The 21,872-nt window shown below is 36.4% G+C and overlaps 1 protein-coding gene across 1 annotated transcript; it reads left to right on the forward strand.

Moving 5' to 3' along the window:
• Window positions 1–1,712: 1,712 nt before the first annotated feature.
• LOC140136409 (acid-sensing ion channel 1A-like) lies at window positions 1,713–17,830 on the forward strand. The gene is made up of 8 exons (XM_072158133.1): window positions 1,713–1,811; window positions 2,455–2,652; window positions 3,825–3,946; window positions 7,759–7,940; window positions 11,818–11,974; window positions 14,878–14,934; window positions 16,990–17,161; window positions 17,299–17,830. The coding sequence occupies exons 1-8, from the start codon at window positions 1,804–1,806 to the stop codon at window positions 17,828–17,830; spliced, it is 1,428 nt and encodes a 475-aa protein (XP_072014234.1). The 5' UTR covers window positions 1,713–1,803.
• The last annotated feature ends 4,042 nt before the right edge of the window (window positions 17,831–21,872 follow it).

Genomic DNA, 21,872 nt, shown 5'->3' on the forward strand with positions numbered 1-21,872 from the left:
CAAAACAAAAAATCGGATAACTCGGTAATCAAAATGCAGCAAGAGGAACAACCAGAAGATGAATCGTCCGTTTTTGTAAAGTACACCCAGGAGACAAGCTTTTCGGGGTTAAAATATGTAGGAAAGAGAGGCAACACCGCAAGAAGGTATTTTGTGTTTTTTTATTTATCTATATTGATTAAATTATTTTAACATCAGTGCTATTTTACTACAAACAATATTTTCTGCTTGTAGAATGAGATAAAAAATACACTGAGACACGGTTGAATACTATTTATTTTACGAATACCTATGATACAGATACCATATTTTTTATTTTAAGATGTAGATCGCATTTCGGATTTGACCCCTTATGACTTCTAGAGGTCACGACAGCTCGCACAAAAAAGGTCACTGAAAATGCTCCAATCCTGCCGACAGATATACCAATTTATTTGTCTGATCACAACACAGCCATTAACCATTCAATAAACCGCACATTGTACCGGCACTCGGATAACATACTGCAGTTACTGTCCGTTTTCCACAATACACAGTGCTCTCACCATTGACGCGTGACCTCTACAAATGATGTATGTTGAAAGAATGGGCACTTGCCTAGTTAACATCACTGTGTGAAAAATAACCAGCCAATATTTAAATTATTCTCCAAACTTCTAGCAAATATATTTCTCTAACATGACCTAAAATTACAGCTAGGTTAGATGTTCAGAAATAGTCGCACTTTTGTAAAATATGAGTGAGGGCAAGGCATAGCTAGCCAACTCCCCGTGTTAATTGAATGGAGATTTGACCGAAAATATTGGTATCGGACCGCTCACTTCTGAAGGATGCCACAAAAAAACGGTACAAGCTATATTTAAATTATTCTCTGGCAATCATCATGATGAGTTTCTTATATAGTATGCCGAAATTGGGTACTGTAGGTGATTGACAAAGGGTCGCACTTTTGTGTTTTAGGAAGGCTATGTAAACGACAGATAACACCAAAAATATGAAGAAATTATTTCCAAACCGTGTTAAGTCAACAATCATTATGTTACTCATTTTCAAGAATGCTGGTTAACAAAAAGCAGGCATTGTCTCATTTCGTGAACAAAGCTCCACTACCATTGTTTTCTTACGTTTCCTTTATAATCGGTTACCCAACTGAAGCTGTATTATAGCAGCTCATTGCTATATCGCACATATAAACAGACACATGTGCACAGCCAGAGAAGATCCGATTTAATCAGTTGAGCTGTTTCAATGAGTGTTATCTTGGTTTAATTAAGCTTTTAATGGGGTTTAAGTCCTGCAAAGGTCGAGGTGAATTCTACTGTAGACATGACTGCATCATGATTGGCAAGGACCCATCGCGGGCAAGAACGCTTGACCTCGCTCAACAATTTTGACCGCGTGAATCGTTTTGATTTGCAACTTTTGAAATTACACCAACTTTTAAATTTGTCAATTTAGAGTGTTTGGTAGCAAAATTTGGTATCAAATTGGAGCCAACAAGCTTCTTCACAAGACCTTATTAATCAAATTGTCATAACAAGATCAGCTTTTAGTGTAGGATGGGTTACATAACTGCGGACTTACTTTATTTGATGTGTTTACTTTATTTATTTTACTTTGACGTACGATTATCTTTTTTTTCAGATTGTTCTGGCTGCTTGTTGTGCTGCTTGCATTGTCTGGCTTAGTCTATCAAATATTGCTCTCTACAAATAAGTTTATAGGTCGGCCATCTAGTACCAAATTAACATACGAAGAAAAAAACGAACTCGATTTCCAGCAGTTACGATATGCAATACGAATATGTTCAGGTAGGAATACAAGAAAAATCTTTGCTGTTGTGTTGTATGTAGACCTTTTTAAAGACAGATATTTTGGTGCGTGGCCGGAAGTCAACCTTAAGTTTACAGCTTAAACCTCATCGTTGTTAGCTTGTACTTGGATATATTTTTGGTTTTTCAAATTATATATATCTTGAAAAATTAGGAAGATCATCGTATCGTTCAGATTCTGATTTGGTTTTGATAAACATAATCAATTAATTTTTGATATTCGAGGTTTGGTGGACCAGCTAAAGTTTATGTATAGAAAACGTAGAATTCGTGCACAATCGGAAAGAACTTGATGCGTAAATTGGTATTCAAATCTTGCGCACCAGTTAAAACCATGGTATCTGATTTAGCAAGTCCATTTATACTATGTTAACTGTTGTGTGAGAATAGCATTTGAAGGTAGATTTTACTGGCAGTAGGTATGTATTAGTTCATATTCAATTTGCACTGAACTTGGGCCCTATGTAGTAAAATGGTGGGAAAGTGTAGTGGCGCGGGCATTCTGCAGGGGGAGGGGAACAATACTTTGCGCATGGGGGAGCTAGTGGCCTCTTGACCCCTGGCTCACTTATAGTAATTCCATGTCAATTCGTTTTACATTTTCATCTTGTTTTATAATAAGACTGGATACTCTGGAGGAGATATTTAACGGAATTTTTCCAGCATATGCCATAGGTGCTCCCCTGATTCAACAGCTGTTCCCTGGCCTTAAAATAGGTGAAGATGTGGCATATAAACTTCCCGATGTATATCCGGGTAATGTGTCACTTTATGAATTCATCGTGAATAATGCACATACGAAGGAAGACAGTATTAAATTGTAAGTAACTCACTCACTCACTCACTCACTCACTCATTTCATGTAAGATCAAGATCAATGTACTTATTCATATGAAGAAGTAATAGTCGGGTATCTACCAGGTTTTAATGTGCATCCACCCCAGGACTCTACCGAACCAACTTTTTTAGCTTTCTTTTATGGTCCTTTAACACATTCAAGATGTTAACAAAAAATATTAACACCAAATTATTTCTCTCATTGCAAGGATTCAGAAAAGGTATAGTTTGCCCTACCTGCGACTTACCGCTCTTGAGTTATTAGCAAAAAGGTGAAATTTTGAGCGGTGGTCAGTTTTTTTAGCCACACAGGGGCCAAAAATTGAAAGTGCTCCGATTTCAACGCAAATGGTCTCAAATTGCTCGACATGCTTTTAAAAGCAAGTCAAAAAAGGAATCATTTGCACTGTCTAAAATGCTTCGTTATTGACAAAATTGGCCATAAAGGTCAATCCCCCACTACAGCCTATTGACCACAACCAATGTTGTGATGTTTCCTAGGTAACGAAACATCCTACAACTATTCCTTATTTGACTTATTTTGACATAACTAGCAATTTGAGACCAATTTCGTTCAAATCGGAGCATTTTTTATTTTTGGCCCCTGTGTAATGAAAATTACCCCAAGGCAAAGGAGCCCAGGTGCGCCATTAGACGAACTTTTACGGTATGGCTACTGCTATCGTACTCACCTTAAAGGAGCATATTAAAATAACAGATGCGGAAATCGGAGTATAAACTGACCAGTAGACACCAGTTGTAGTCCTACTGTATATGGCATATTGGATGGCCTCTAGGGGAAAGTTAGCCCATATTTGCAAGACTATCCTTGCCTTCAAGGTGAAACAAACCTACTCAAGTTACCCTCTCACAGTGTCAACACCCTCAATACTCCGTTGAAATCAATATTCTATTATTAAATCGCGATGCGTAGCTGTTAAAAAACGAGATGATTCGCTGTACTATCACGGCAATTTTTAACACGAAGATATAGGGATGATGACGATGTGCCTCCAGCCATGGGCTGGCCTGGTGTCAGATCTTACCCAGGGAAAGATGACATTCCAATAATATGCGCCTTTAAACATTCTATCAATATCTAACACCTGATTGCCAAATTTCCAATATGTTTCAAACTAATTTGTTCCTCCACAGGTGTCGCTTTAACGGGAAGAATTGTGACCCAGAAAATTTTACAACAACAATAACGAACTACGGCGTGTGCTTCACATACAATTCAATTGAAATTGACCCACCTCAAAAAGTTAAAACTCCTGGTAAGCAAAACGTTATTTCGGTTGTAAATGTATTTTCTTGTTATCAAACCTCATTTGAATTTGTTGCAAAAGCACTATACTGATGAATTCCTTGATCTTTCGCTAATTTAGATAGTGAACGGAGGCATCGTTTTGCCGTGTTCTGGTAAAAGAAGAAATATTTAAAAAAAAAGTCATATTTGTGAAATAATTATTGAAAAGAACCTTCGATGCTACGGAATCATTAAACATCACACAGTGTCAACACCCTGTATTATAAATATTTGTTTCCATACAGCTCAATACTCTGTTGAAATCAATATTCTATTATTGACACAGATAAAGAAAGTTTACATATGCATTGTGTTAGTGGACGTGCACCTGGATGGGCTAAACGCGTTCCTTTATACCTATATAGTATAAATGTCATTCTCAAAATTAAATATATCTCAATTTTTACATTGGATTTCAAATTTTTTCATTAAAAATGCAGTAAAAGATATCCACAGCAAGCTGCAAGGCCCCGCTAATTAGTGTACTGATTTTCGAGTGAGTGTACTGGAAACAAAAAACTTTGGTTTTACCTGAAAACAATTTTTTTTCTTGTAATAGAAACATCATATGTGACCGTACAGCACGAATGAGCCGTAAATGTCCTCAATTGTATTCCGAGTTACAGTGTAAAATGGGCATGAAGGTCGTATTCATTGGTACCTCAATTTGGTGCTACGTGTACCTCATTTAATGAGATACACGTAGCACCAAATTGAAATACCTATGAATATCACCTTCATGCCCATTTTACACTGTAACTCGGAATACAATTGAGGACATTTACGGCTCATTCGTGCTGTACGGTCACATATGGGGTACTAGAGCATACACAAATCGTAATAATGTGTAGAATATAGAAACGCTGTGGTATCTCATATGATAGTCATGGTATGCTTAGCCTGAATCGCTCGGCCTATCTCGAACAAAATCGCGATGCGTAGCTGTTAAAAAACGAGAAGATTCGCTGTACTTATCACGGCAATTTTTAACACGAAGATATAGGGATGATGACGATGTGCATCACTGCTCGCACGTGTATATGGTCAATTCCAGCGAAAGCGGGACAAAATTCTCTCTATGTTAACTTTCCACTTTAAAATGTCATTAATAAAGGAAATCACGTTATTGATGGAGCATATCATGTCACGTCCAATGTGCTCTCTTTGTGCATATAGGCCTTTACTAGCAAGTCATACCAGGGGACAAGTTATGATGGCTTAAATGAATTGGCGTTACCCACGAATTCAAAGATAAAGCACCATATATGTCATTGAATGTCCTTCAATCAAAATGAAATTATTACCGTTAGAAAGACGTTTGCATGATCTCTCATCATATGTAAAACGATTGAATTCCACCAAAGTTTGTGGACTCTAGAGGCCATTAAGTCAATTTGGCTAATAATTTTGTTACCCGCGTATCAAAAATGAAATGATCGTTCTGAAAAATGTTAAGTAAATATGCCATAAATGACTATATCATGAAACGAAGTTTCGTTCTATAATTCTGAGGTCCAAGTGATTATTTTATGCAAATACGTTTTACCCATAAAATTCCATAAAATCAAATTTGACGTTACCCACGTATCAACTGTTACCCACGAGTCCAGCAAATATAATTGCCATAACTTAAATTAACATTTAATGACTTTGGACACTGAATTTAGTTTGACAAGCGCTTAAAATTGTAAATCGTAAAAATACGTTCACCGTTTTAAAAAAGAATCTACGACGGTTTAAACTTTTGTTACCCACGAATCCCGAATAGATGCTATTGAAAAACAAGTGGATTGTTTATTTTAAGTTTAAATCAGCACATATTCAAGCCATGGGTATGCTATAATTTTTACAGTACTTACAGTTTATGCACCTAAGAAACGCAAACCCCAAACGGCACTATAGTACTAATAGCTTTACCCACGAATTCGGCGTTACCCACGAATCCAAGGATTTACTCGTAAATTATATGTTTCTTATGCATCTTAACATTTTGAAAACATGCGAAATAGGTTCCAAAACAGTCCTGCTTAATAGCATCCTCTTGAAGGTATACTGAAACTGTATCATGAAGTTTTGATTGATTATCCTAAATTACCATTTTTTGGGTAAATGTTAATTGGTTAGAGAAACGAGAATCATTGAAACACAATGGAGGAATAACCGCATGATGGTTTCCAACCTTCTGTAATATTTTCTATTTTGCCGCTTACCAATACATACCTTCAAATATGTGTTACCCACGAACATTTTGGTTACCCACGAATCCCTACTTAAATTATAGTTAACAATGTATTGATAGTGTTTTAGTTCATAGGAACTGTCAAACACGAGTTAATAGAATATTGCTGCATGAAAATATGGAATGATTTTACTAAAATAATAATATAAAACTGTTTGCTCTGTCTATTTGAATTGGGCAACTTCATTATTTATTATTTTTATACCCAAAATGCCATAATGATCCATTCTAAATATTCCATGTAGTCTGTATTTTGATTAAAATTCATTTTAGTGCAATTGCAGCCTGAATTATTCACATACGGAAAAGTATTTTTATTTTTATTAAAAAATTTATTAGGAATTGCTATTTTCCAGACGCTGTTACCCACGAATCCATCCGAGATCCTCATCCTGCGACGAGATACAAAATCTAACTTTATATTTAAATGAAGCATTTATTCTAATCTTTCGAAATAAAACAGTAATGTTAAATGACAGCCACTTTGGAAAGAGTTCGAAGAATTGACACAATCTTAACTGTACACCTGGTTCTTTCTTAAAATTTGTAAAAACCAAAATATTTCTTTGTAGATATATGTAATAAAATTCTATTTTACGTTCAAAGTCTTCACCGATTTCTAGTGTATATGAGTCACACATAAAATATTGAAAGATATTAAAGAAAGTGAAATTTTATGGCGTACAACAGGTGAAAAAGGCTTGAATTCGTGGGTAACATGCATATGCGCATTTAACACTTTATTTGGTCTAGCAAGAAAAGTAATTTTTCAATCCGATGGCACTTCCACCTGATGATTCACTAGATATGATCGTCTCATTTGATAAGTCTAGAATTGAAAAGGAAAACATTTTCAAAATGGCCCCCAGAGAGAATTTTGTCCCGCTTTGGCTGGAATTGACCATATACACGATGGGTACAACGCGGGCGCTTTGGTACGAGATTACTGCGATCGAATTCCTCGGATCGGCAAGTCTGTGTCCAAATTAATTATGGAAACACCCCGTTTGAAATTCTTTGCAAACAAAGAAGGAATTCTACTAAGTTGTCTGCTTGTAACAAAATGCCGACAAGAAGTACAATGAGATCCGATGACCATGTGTAACATGTTTAAATTTGCCGGCACAAGAAATTAATTATGCGATTAGAAAATCTGCAGCGTCATTTACTGTGCAAAGGATTACAGATCGATGTCACATGCGCTGAACACCACTCATTTTAGTTGAGTTGAACATAATATGATATAAGGGTATGCAATTTCCCACCACGTAATCAGTTTCAATTTGAAACTCTTCAAATAGCACCAAATTGTATTTCTCGCTCATTGCCGTTTTGTTTCTACACAAGTGCGGTATCATGTTACAGCTAATAAATTTTCCTTTATACGTTATTAACAATTTCATTGCTTTAAATTAACAGGTTTATGTTGTTATTGTCATTGTTATTGTTTTTGTTATTGTTGCTGCTGTCTTTGTCGTTCTTGCTATTGTTGTTGTTGTTGTTGTTGTTGTTGTTGTTGTTGTTGTATTTCGTTTCTTTAGGTCAACCTCGAGGATTAGGCGTTATGCTAGATTCTAAACCCATACAACACATAGCAGCACCTCGTCTACATACAGGTTTTAAAGTACTATTACATCCAAGGGATGAGGTAGCTAACCTACAAGATTTTGGAGTAGAGATAGATATTGGGAAGCACACTGCTGTACGAATTAAACCAAAAGAGGTAATTTGTCAATTGATTGTGCCCCTTTTATGCTTCACTACAATTAATAAATAACTTGTTTTCCTTTCTGCGCGTGGATAGTAAAATCTCTGGTCAGTGTCATTGTGAAATGCAGTCATAGACTTTATATAGCATCACCTTGTAAATGAGAGCCAATATATTGTTACGGTCTTTCGCGTGAACGCGGAGACACGCAATCCGATCTTTCGCTGGCGTGATTTGTTAAACACGCACGAACGAACCATCGGTTCTCATGAATACGCAATAATTCACAGCATACAAAGCACGGGGACTGTTGTCGAATAGTCAGTATATTTTCTAGTCTGTGGGACCAGCTGCCCCTGTCCGTTGCTGCTCGCTGTGATATTTTGTAGACATGCTTTGACAATTTGTGACCAAATCCTGCTCTACTTAAAGGTACTTTGCCTCCCCACCAATACCACCCCCACCCCTACCCCCACCAACAATTCTGGCTACGCCACTGATGCAACCTTTCTAAAAGATGAGATTTACGTCACAATGTATAACATACTAATGAAAACTAGCATTCAATCCAAGAGTAAACATGCAATGCAAGTGACTGTTAGATATGAATAATTTGTTTCTGCTACATATGAGTTATTTTATCAATGCTTTGATACATCGAGGGAAACATATCCCAGAGCATTGTGATGTTATTTTATCAACACAATTTATTTCCGATAAAAATGTCTGAGATGAAACATAACTCATTACAAAAAGCAAATGATCAATTAAGTTTGCGCGGTTTCCACAGTGCAAAGGTAACAGATGTGACTGTACACTACGAATGAGCCGTAAATTCCTCCCCCGGTCAAAGCTTTAAAATGGTATACCATTTGATTTCAAACGATATCCAGAAGCGTTGTTATGGTTTGTTGAACTTTGCTCCTTCAACAAAATTTAGGCAAAGTAAACAGGATTTAGGCAAAGCAAACAAAGACCAGAGCTACTTGAAAGTTTTATAGAAATAGGTAGAAGCTTATTATCCTCTTCAGCAATAGGATTATTGATTGGTTTAAAAGATGTTTAACTAGCGCTGTTAAAATCAAATACTTGTCGCACCAACTTGAGGTACCTATGAATACGACCTTCATGCATATTTTACACTATAACTTACATTGAGGACATTTACGGCTCATTCATCGTGTACAGTCATAAATAATGATAACATGTAAGAACAGTTTTCAGGGTGGGTCAGGCCCCTTGAACGTTCCATCCAGGGTACAACATGTTGGTTCCAAGGTCCAATATTTTGTCAATCCCGCAACAACCCCACCCTCTCCTTCATCTGCAACTAAAGTCTATGGTTGATGGTATGTTGGCAAGTGCAGCATTCAGATATTTCCTCTGAATAAGTGAAAGCAACAAACACATTGTGAAAAAAAAATCAAGAATAGGCTAGGATACAATTGAAAACAAAACTGAATAATTGACGAAGAGCCGATTCGTAGCTATGCCTACAGCTCGATCAAAAGAATCTGGATACTTAGAATTTAATTATTTTTGCTGATAATTTTTGTCATGAAATACCGGATGAAACTAAAATTTGTTTTTAATTCCCAAAAAAATCATTGATTATAGCATTTGGTGTCAATTGACTGAGAAATGAGTCTCTAAACTATTCAAATTGACATTTCGAGGATTAAGAGTCAGAAAGCCGTAACTCACAATCACCTGCTACCACAAAATGAGCATAAAGTTTTCAGGACACTATAGAATATACAGTCCATTAATCATGAAAACAATCAATAGAATAAAATATTGATTTTGAGGACCAAAGCAAATAGCCATGCTAACATGTTTGGTATGAAGTTAAGGGAGGTGTAATGAGCGTGAACCTGGTTTGGATGCAGAGGGAGTGTGCCTGTAACAGACACAGCCACCAGAAAAGGACCAGCTCAGATCGCGCGCCAAATAAGTTTGCAGTCCAGAAATTTCATTTTTTTCTCAGCCTTGCAAAAAATAGACAGAGGTGGGAATCGAACCCGGGACCTCGGTATTGTAAAACCTACTGCGTTACCACTGAGCCAACTGACAATCAGCTATGAGAAATTTGATAGTAATCCTTGATATTGCTGAATAGAATAAATCAATACTGATAGTTCTATTTATCTAATGCACGATGTTATTCAAATTGGCCTATAAACTAGGAATATAATGTGAAATGACTATCAATCGATCAATCAATCAAGTTGTCAAGTTATCAACAATCAATAATAAACCGACGTAGGCCTATCATGGAATATTACTAACTAGGCCTAACTAACTAATAATATACCAAATAGATAAAATAAATAAATAAGTCAGTAAATAAATAAATAGGCATAGGCCTAAATAAATAAATACAGAATGCAGAATGCAGTTAGTATTTTAGTTGCAAAATTCCAAACATTCTATTCACACATTCTATTATAATTTTCTGCTATACACGCAAAGGACCTGTGCCTTTAATATGTCCGCGCCTAATCAATAATAAGTCTTTCACCATGCTCACACACCATGTTAAACTATTGTATCCCTGCAAGTATTGTACTGACCAAGTCCTAACACCTCAATGAAATGGATGCTATAACGTACCCAATCAAGCGAACATATCAAGGTCATATCAGGGCGTTATACAAAGAATGGTCAAAGGTCAACGTTTCCAAAGAAGTATAGTAATAGATGTAGACACAAGCTTTCGTGTGGGAAACATAAACACATAGTCGTCAGTCGTGTGGTTTTTATGAGATTTGATACGGCGCTGAAGTCTATTGGCTGTCCCAAAATCAGTACCAGACCCGGTTTCCAGACGGCAATGTGTGTGTTGTTACAAGGAACGCAAACTCATTTTATCAATGAGTGAACCACATAGAGGAATACGACATCTATCGTGAGCCAATCTGCATTCTGTTGCCTGCAAAAGCCGACGATCAGGTAAAAATTCTAAAAGCAGCGTGACTAGATATTTGCGTTAATTTCATGATACGTGTAAAACGCATTGAAAACGCCAAATTGCAGGCATAAAATATATAATATTAGTAAATCACCCAATCGAATGTTAACGTAGGTATGTGGAAAAGAACTGCAATAACAATAACAAACTATGTGCCCAAAGAGTTGTCTTTGGCTTGTCTCTTTTTTGAAATATGACCAAAAATATCAAATTTTGGAAAAACGCCCCAAAATTTAAAACAAACACGAACCTTCCAAAATAAATATATATTAGCACTCGGCGGCCCAGTCACTACCTGCCGCTGTGATTTGGGGTAACTCATTGCTTCCCCTCTCCAGATACCGGAACTTCAAGGTCGCTCATACCCCAGCCCTTAAAGGGTATACAATGAGGATTTCAAATATGGAATATCTCAGAAAGTTATTTTTGTCAACTTTATGTTCATTTTGTGAGAGCTGGTCATAGAGAGATAATGCTTTCTGGTTCTGAAACCTCTATTTATACCATTCAGAAATAACTCACCGTAAAATAGGTTCCGCCCGATAAAGAGGACTGTCACATCCCCCTAGTCATTCACTTAGCCACAGAAACACTGATACAGCGAATATGGAAGTACAATATTTAAAATTTGAATCAAAAATTTTCCGTCTGAAAATAACAAAAGAATTGCGATCAAATGCATTTGTAAGCAAATGAAGTTCATAACATTTGCACATTGAGTCTCAAAAAGCCATTTGGGGTATATGACAACAAAACAGCAAAACAGCTAAATAAAATGTGTTTAAAACCAAAGAATAAAAACGCTGATTAAAATGTTGACGTTCAAAATGGCCAAAGTTTCAAAAACAGAACAGAGGTTCGGGCTCTCTGATACTATGTACATTCAATAATTTTTATTCTTCTTAATAATGTTTATTCCAGGTTGAGCGCCTTCCTGATCCATATGGAGATTGCATACCGGACGACGAGGGCCATCTGAAATATCTATCTGGACAGTATACCAAATCAAAATGTTTTCTCGAATGCGAAACGGATGTTATTGTTTCAAATTGTAATTGTAGAACATTTTACATGCCTGGTAGGTCTTATTGTATGGTTATTTACCTCCGATAAGCCTGGGAGATTGTTCGTATGCTATTTTAATTAATCATCTTTATTAACCAAAAGAAAAACAACTGAGATCCACTACCGATCTCAGGCAAGGGTAAACACAATTACAAACAGCAAATATACACATACACAATGAGGAAATACATCATGACGGGGAGAAAACAGTTATATGACTTCTTGGACATTTGTCTTTGGCTCATGTCTCGAGTTGAAGATGGAATAAGATGACATGAGAACAGACTAATTGTGTTGCCGGTGTCGATCAAGCCTCTAGAGCCGACTTCGATGGCAATTAACGAGCAATCCTACCCGGCGTCAGTAATGTCGGAAACAAGGGAAGCGTACCGATCGTGTTTGATAGAGTTGGCTTTACCAATGTTCGGCTCAAATGGCACTAACAGTTCAAACAGAATGACTGGATTTTCCGAAGGGCCAAAATGAAACAATGTCAGGTTTTTGGGATGTGGCAATTATGTTGGGCGGTATCCCATATCAAAAAATGAGACCTTTTTCGGATAACTTCCCGATAGTCACCGGGTAGACACCGGCAAATTTCACATGCAAATTAGATAGGTAGCGGGTGACTACCCGATAAATTTTTGGGAAACAATAGTGGATACCTTTCAGGTAATAGGTACCGGATGACTACCCGATGAGTGTTTTGGGAAACTAGCGGGTAACCACCCGATGACTTTTTTGGGGAACCAGCGGATAACTACCCGATAACTTTTCGGGGACCTAGCGGATAACTTTTGGTGACGATATACCTGGTGACCTCTTTGGAGACTTCCTGTTGACCTTTTGGGGAATGCAGAAATACAAATTCATGAGTATGCACAAATTTATTAGGCAATTTAGCTTATTATTTGAATTGTATAGTTTTTGGAGAAATACAACTTTGCAGTCATGGCAGTTGAGCTTGTGCTATCTTGCTATAAGAAACTTGAAAGTGTACAGTGTAATTGTAGTTATTGTACAAAAATATTCTTCTGATTTCAATTTCAATTAATGTACAACCAAATTGATATCAGCATATAAACATGTATACAGTACCTAAGTGTGATCACATCACTGACACAGCCTATAATTTCTATATCAAATATTATAATTTATTTACAACAAATAGCTTAACATAAAGCTTATAAGTTAATTGACACATTAGCTGATGATTAGTAATTTAATTGACATTAATTTACTGTCAAAATCATGTATGATTTACTAGAAAAGATATAAACTAAACATTCAAATGTACGTGTCATATATTAGGTACATTGTGTATAAAAACTGCATCAATACAAATCATTTCATACAAATTTTCCTACCTGCATTGTCATATGAAATCAAGCATTCAATGCTTTATAATTCCTACAGCATGTTCCAGATTAATTATTAAACATCTTGTAATGTCCTACATGTAAATCCATACATTTTGGACCACAAATAACTTGAATATTCTGCACAAATATATTCCAACTGCCAACAGCTAGCTACTCCATTTTGAATTCATACAGTGACCTTAATTTGACCATATACCCACCCACGCATTCTTAAGATGCTTAATGCTATTTTCAAGGTCAAATTAAAAGCGGATAACCACCGGGTAACTCCTGCAAAGAATATAAGTTTCTGGGAACCTTCTGGGTAACTCATTTGAAATATTTGAGTTTTTGGGAGACTTCCGGGTGTCTACCCGAAAACTTTTGGATAACTTAATTAGGTATCCGCAAGGTATCCGCTAGCGGGCACTTTCGGATAACTCTGGAAAAGGTACCCGAAAGGTTTCTGATAACCACCGAATGGTCATCGGGTGGTCACCGGAAAACTTTTCTTTTTGCTATGGGATTGTACCGCCACCGATGGTATTATTTTCAATGTCGGCATAGACTTGTAGATTGCCACACTTAAACGAGTCAGCCTCTTTGAATTTGGATAGAAATATACAAATAATCACAATCACAGTTTTATTCTATCAGTACTTAACCAGCGGTCTTCTTGTTAGAGTTCTTGCAATGTTCTGGACGACTGATGTAATATATCCTTATTTATTCACACGAAAATGATGCTGCTTGCTCCTATTACTTATCTTCTTGCGCTGCTCTCTCCACAATATATCTCCTTGCGCTGTTTTCTCCAATAATGGTGTTTCTTTCACCAATTACTCTTTCTCCAGGGAACATGTTTCTTTAACACAGCTCCGCTGTTTTTTGACAGATGCGTGGCCTTCACAAACCCAGCAAACTCCAGTAATTCGACAGAAGAACTTTAATCCTTTGATGAGGAAGAACACGTTTGTGTGCTGTATTAAAATAGCCCAATTATTGGCTATATAAACTGGTTAAAATGTACTTCTTTTTTGAAGCACGCAGACCATCACACACATGTGGAGTTTCACAATCTCCCATGACATTCTGTAAAGTCCAAATTCAAGCCTCCAGCTTTTTATACCAGTACTCATGCAAAAAAACCCATCCTCTATTAATAAACCATCACCTCATTTACATCTTCACAGATGATACAACCTTGGGATTTCCCAAGATTAATTATGCACATTAACCTTTCTCATTACACCACTTCCTGGATTTTTCCCCTCTATGGTGCAATACGCTGAACTGGGGATTTCCAAGTTCCAAACATAGATCTGACTTTGTTTACAACAATTTGGAGGGAATTCCAAAATGACTTTCCACATCACTATCTTGCACGTACAAGGGTGTTTTCCATCTCATGAAATACTTTCAGCTTGTAAACAAAGTTAAATGATTAACTTAAATTACTTAGGGCACATCACAATTCTTTTCAATTTCTTTCTTACTTGCTATGTTGACTTTAAAACTCTGACACATTTTAACAATAAATATCGATTTCTTACAGGTAATGCTACTTTCTGTGGACCTCACGAATTAGTTGGATGCTTCTATTCAACCCACGGTAGGTTCTCCTTCCTTCTTAGGAGCAATTACATTCTGCGTTGTTCCACATGATTGCCATAATATCGTTATGTCGGCGTTTGATCGTCAGGTTTAAGGGAAGCTTTCCACCAAAACCATTTTTAATTAAAAAAATTCGACACTGTCTAAGTATATTGGGTGTCATGGACACTTGGGTTGAATTAGAGCGAAAAATATTTAAAAAATACCTAATTTGCATATCTAATTGACGCCTTCTTGGAGTTTTAAGTGTCGTATTTCAAAAGAGTCCAGGTACACAACGAAACCTGCTAGAAATCTTGTTTTAAAAGAAAGATTATAAGCAAACTTAAAACTATTGGAGTTAGATATCTGATAAAAACCTTCCATTTTCTTAGGAAAATATAAAATCATAGTATAGAGGGCACTATTGAGTGCAAAAATCTTTTTTTTATAGAAAATTAATACTTTATTAAAAATCTAACTCCAACATTTTTTAGTTTTCATAATATCTTTCATTTAAAAGAGAATTAGGTTTCTACCGTCATGTACCTGGACTCTTTTGACATCCGACATCCACAAATCCAAGATGGCCGCCAATAGAATATGCAAATAAGTTAATTATTAATTAATTATTGATGTCGGGCCAGCTTAAGTTACCGATGAATATGACCTTCGTACACATTTTACACCGTAACTCAGAATACAATTTAGGGAATTTACGGCTCATTTGTGCTGCCGGGTCACAAATATGAAGTGTCTAACATGTTTAATTTTGTTTAAAAAGTGTTTTTGGTGGAAACCTTCCCTTAATGCATCACTTTGAAATTTGAACGGGAGGCAACTCGATAAATAATGCCTGATGAGGGTACATGAGCAATAGTCACAATTTCAAGTAGAGGTGGTTCTGGTGACATCATATACTCTCTATATATATTTCATAATAAATGTAAATGTATAACGAACGTTAAAAAAACAAAGTCGTCTTTCATCACCTCCTTGCTGTTCTTCCATTGAAGGAGATCCAGCCCAGATAATTATTAAGATCACATAATACGATTAAGAATGCTATAAACAAACTGCGGTCAACTCCCCCGGATTAATTAGAATAATTGGGATACAATGAGTAGTCCACGGGGAGTAGTCTGATAGGCCTATATCAATGTGGAAAATGATTTTCTTTGGGCTTTTGCGACATGATGCAGTCATGCAGTCTGAAAACAGCTCAACTGATTAAATCAGATATTCTCTGGTTAAATCCACCCTTCACATGTTTCTGTTTTACCTGTGCAATGAGCAATGAACTGGTATTATAGTTTCAGTTGGGTGAACGATTATAAAGTGACGCAAGGTAACAATACTGCATGGGCTTTTGCTTACGAAATGAGACAATAGTGTGCTTATTGTTAACCAGCGTTCTTGAAAATGAGAAGCATAATGGTTTGCAGACTTAACACGGTTTGGAAATAATTTCTTCATATTTTTGGTGTTATCTGACGTTTACATATCCTTCCTAAAACACAAAAGTGCGAATATTTCCAAACACCTAAATTAGCTAAAAATTTAGGACATGTTACAAAACTATATTTTCTAAATTTTCAGGGACACTTTAAATATTGGCCGGTTATTTTTCACACAGTGATGTTAAAGAGGAAGCCCCACCAGAGCAGTTCTTCTGGGGTGAACCAAACCTGCCTGGTTATTAAATTAATCAGTGACAAGGTTATCTCTGAATTTCACAGGTGCTAATTGATGAAATAAAATTAAAACATCAACTAGCAGATGTCAAATTCAGCGATAACCTTGTCTCTGATTAATTTGATAAACAGCAGGTTTGGTTCACCCCAGAAGAACTGCTCTGGTGGGGCTTCCTCTTTAACTAGGAAATTGCCTATACTTCTTACATACACTACTTGTAGAGGTCACGCGTCAAATGTGAGAGCTCTGTGCATTGTGTATAGGAAAACGGACAATAACTGCAGTATGATATACATTTTTGCTAACTCTATAAAAAGTACTGCGACAACACCATTTATGTTAAAATCTCACCACCCACATTTAACATCAATTTCTACAGAGTATTTCCATGAAATAAAGAACGATGAATGCGACTGCCCAAGCTCTTGTAGTGAACAGAAGTATGGCGCTTCCGTATCTCAAGCGACTTTCCCATCTAATTCTCTGGCGGTAATGCTTTATATACATCAGGATTTGTCGTACGTAAGAGAAGCTTTTAATGACGCCATATTGTGAGTATGAAAATATTGGGACGTATAATCGATTTTTTCCTGCATTTATTTACCAATCATACAATCATTAATGAAAGAAAATGACCATGATGATATAAAGCTTTATTTTACGGATTTTTATGATGTACTTGATATAGGTGGAGGTCTGCACCAGTTACCGACGAGGTACGTAGCCAGATAAGTCTCTTTCTTTGGCAGTGGCTTGAAGGAGCAAAGACAAATGTGACCTTTCCTGATATAATTGGAGATATTCAGGCAACCATCATCGGTTGTTTTATCTATGTTTATACCGAAATGCTATATCAGTTAACAGCCTTTTCATATGACGCAGTATCCCCTTTCGTGTTGAAGCCTGTAAATGTATCTTATGGCTCCGAAATATATCTACAAATAGAACAACAATATATTGCGACTTATCTTCATGCGGGATTGTTCAAAAGTGTGTGTCTAGCCAGTGGCCTTGTTGATGCCTACAATTCTTCAAAATCGGGAAATATGTCTTTTGATGAATATGTCGACCTTGTGTATGTTGAGTTTGACATCGAAGCTGCATTTTATGAGCTCTTAGCTTTGACATACCAGGGAATGCATGATGGTTTATTAGAACTTGCAACACGGTTCTATGCGGAGAGTGATTTATACAGTCTTACTACTGAGTATATGCGGTAAGATCATAGCTCTGAATGTAGCTCAACAGGAAAGTGCCAGTTATTTATTAGTATGATTCTGTTGTAATGAATGAGTAACATTGAAAATAGAGAGGAAACATACCGTAAAAAACTCAAAAGATAGCATAATGTGCTTACTATCTAGCGCTTTTGAAAACATGAAATTGTATCAAAGTCCAGCGCTTTACCAACTGAGCTAATGGGGTTGAGACACACATTTACCGCTTAACTTGTTCGCATATAACTATGTGTATCGATGATTTGCTCAAAACCCTTTACACTTTTGGATGGGGCTCTTCATGTCTGCATGTTTGCATGTTTGCATGTTTGAAAAGCGCTCGATAGTAAGCACATATGCTAACTATCGAGTTTTTAAGTTATTACAATCTTAATACAATAATGTTTAAACACGTTTATCATAAAGTTTACATTCTATGGCACTTGACATTTGTTCACCAAATAAAATACTGTATACCACAAACATAAATAAATATTTATAACCAGAACTAGGACCATGTTTGTTCTGATAAAAATTATAGTAGCACACCTTACCCTTTCCCAGCAGTGCTATAATTTTCCATATTTAAATTGTACAATGCAATATGAACTGTGCATTGTATCTTTTTGGAAGAGAACTTTCTGTAAGAGAACACTTTCAATTATAGTAGTAAGTGACAACAGATATGTGACATACTTAATTTTGAGACATATTGATGTTGTAAACATAGATAAGTTTAAAACCAATACCCTTTTGGATTTACAAAGGCATCTACTCTGTCCTTCACCTCGCATACAAAACGAAACCAGATCATTCTTGTTAAGAGACCATCTTTCAATTAGTAGCAGTGACAACAGATATGTACCATAGTTGACTGATGTTTGAAACATGTATGAAGGACCTAGTTGGTTAAGCTAAGATACCCTTCCAAACTATTAATAATAGTTTTGGGATTTTCAATGAAAGAAAGAAAGAAAGAAAGAAAGAAAGAAAGAAAGAAAGAAAGAAAGAAAGAAAGAAAGAAAAGAAAGAAAGAAACAAAGAAAGAAACAAACAAAGAAACAAAGAAAGAAAGAAAGAAAGAAAGAAAGGTTGAAAGGAAAGAAAGAAAGAAAGAAAGAAAGAAAGAAAGAAAGAAAGAAAGAAAGAAAGAAAGAAAGAAAGAAAGAAATGCATATGAAGAAGAAAAGAACGAATGAAAGTAAGAAAGAAAGATAGGAAAGAAAATAATGAATGAAAATAATGTGATGAATGAAAAATGAATGTATTAGGCTTCGTTCACATAGAATTATACTATTCGGGTATACGGTACACGTTTTGCAGGTGCACGCGTATAGCTTAAATCGAGCAAGACAATTTCATAGTACCGGGTCACATAAGGCTACGATCACATAGAAGTATACTATTCGGGTATACGGTGCAAGTTTTGCAGGAGTACGAGTATAGCTTAAATCGAGCAAGGTAATTTCATAGTACCGTATTCCGGGTCACATAAGAGGGCACTATTCGAAAAGGCCGTATACCTGCGTATAGTAGTATAGTGGGAATAAGTGGGAATCGTGCGTGTTCGATTTTAGTGCAGCGTATACCGTCATAATTTTAAAACTAAACCATATGTGGGTAAATTCATTTCTTTTTAAATAGATGCACTATCTAATTCTGCACATTATGACACCTCATTGAATGCAATGTGACCTCAAGAAGTAAACTTACAAGCATTTGATTAGACGAAGAAAATTGGTAAACTGACCTATCATGCCTAGACTCGCTAATCGCTATACGAAATATGCTCATTTGATCAGGCTGAGTTCACATAGTATACTCCTATATGAACTCAGCCTGATCGAATGAGCGTATTTCGTATAGCGAATACCGTATACCGTATACTTCTATGTGAACTCAGCCTTAGGAAGAAATCAATGCTGTCACGCAACAACTAAACTGTCAAACGCAGTCTATAAATCCAGACACATACAATGACCATCTACCTTGCTCCCTCAGACCCATCCAATTAATTACCCAATTATCTTCGCGGCTCACGCCGCTCATACTCTTACTACTACTAAGAAATGCCGGTCCAAATCAATGGAAAATTTTTGAGAAAGACATAAAAACATTGCAAAATAATTCAAATCGGAAAGAACACTAAATGCCAAACATAGAGTGTGTTTATAGTGGGAGCAGATGTGCGGTACATTGCGGTACAATTTCTACCCGGTTTAGATTATCCGGATACTTGCCCCCTATAAACACTAGCAGTATATGTATGTACGGTACATCGATATCCTTCTCAACCGAAGGATATTGTGGCGAGATATTCCCACTATAAACACACCAGTATAAATTGTGTGCGGTATTACCGGAAGTAGGAGATTCTTCATGATGCGTAGGATGCGCGCAGGACATTCGGAACGATTCTCACCCCAAGAGTTATCAAAACAGAAGCTACATGTTCACCGCCATGATCATATTGTTGAATGGGCTGTTTATAGCTCGCACCACAATATTTACACATTCCCCGTGTGACCTCGGGGTCATTGCAAATGTACGATAATGTTAGTTGGTATATAATTTGTGCGGTAACTGTGTCCCACTATAAACAGCAATAGTATCGGTACATATACAAGGATTATCGTGTACGGTATACTCAAAATGCGGTATATTCACTATAAACACGCTCATAGAGCTTCTGTTTTGATAACTCTTGGGGTGAGAATCGTTCCGAATGTCCTGCGCGCATCCTACGCATCATGAAGAAGCTCCTACTCCCGGTAATACCGCACACAATTTATACTGGTGTGTTTATAGTGGGAATATCTCGCCACAATATCCTTCGGTTGAGAAGGATATCGATGTACCGTACATACATATACTGCTAGTGTTTATAGTGGGCAAGTATCCGGATAATCTCTAACCGGGTAGAAATTGTACCGCAATGTACCGCACATCTGCTCCCACTATAAACACGCTCATAGAGTAATAGTTTGAATCCGGGTATGTCAATGTCAATTTTTGTCATGTCATATGTTGTTCTCATTGCAATGGTGATACTCCCATCAGGGCGTCAAATGGTGCTCACCGGAAGTCTTTTTTTTTTTTTTTTTCATTTTCTCTTTTTTGATTGGTAAAAGTGAGGTTGTTGATTGGGTCGTCATCTTTTAATGGTATTTGCTTTCGTTTCTAACCAGGAAAAACTTCGCGTATGTAGAAATTTACTTCGGTGATTTGGAAATAGAACGCATCGTTGAACAGAAAGACTACGAGTTGTTCCAGTTCATATGTACGTAATTTTCATTTATTTTACGAGTGATAAAAATACCATTAATCCTTTAATGTCATCTCTATGCTTTAAAAAAAAATTAAGTAAAAATGAGCCGTTAGTCGTTAACCTTTTATAAATATGATTAATGACATATTATTTATCACAGATTGACCGGACCAATCAAGGTAGATTTACCATGATCATGATGATCGGTGCACATTGAATGTTTTAATGTCCTGTACATTATGACACTATATTGAAATCAATGCTACCTCTAAAAGTAAAATTACAAGCATTTGAATGGACGAATGTCCAATTTTAAAAGTGACACTTTGGCCTATGCAAGGAGAAAATATTCCAACAAGCGCAACAAAGAGACAACGCATTTTCTGCAGTCAAGCTTCATTTGAAGCAGTATTTTTTCTTTCACTATTTTCTTCTCTGTAATTTTATTTTATTTTTCAATGACCATCGTTATTATATTGTCTACACCGGCTGTAAAACGTCCTTGCATGCTCTCGATTAGAATCATTTCTCCTTGTTATAGCCCGAAGTGTCACAAGATGGTCCTTCGTCCATTCAAATGCTTGCTACTTTACTTCCAAAGATCGTATACAGGGTGTCCCAGAAAAAAACCCGGGCAAATGAATTTGGACGTAGACATCAAAATCCAAAAACCTAAACATCAGCGTGTAGCCCATCTTATTCTGCATCTTATACGTTAATTTTACTGGAATCGATTGACTGATTGCGAAGAAACGAGTGATTACATGTGGAATGCGT

The sequence above is a fragment of the Amphiura filiformis genome, chromosome 16, assembly GCF_039555335.1.
Source record: "Amphiura filiformis chromosome 16, Afil_fr2py, whole genome shotgun sequence".
NCBI lineage: Eukaryota > Metazoa > Echinodermata > Ophiuroidea > Amphilepidida > Amphiuridae > Amphiura > Amphiura filiformis.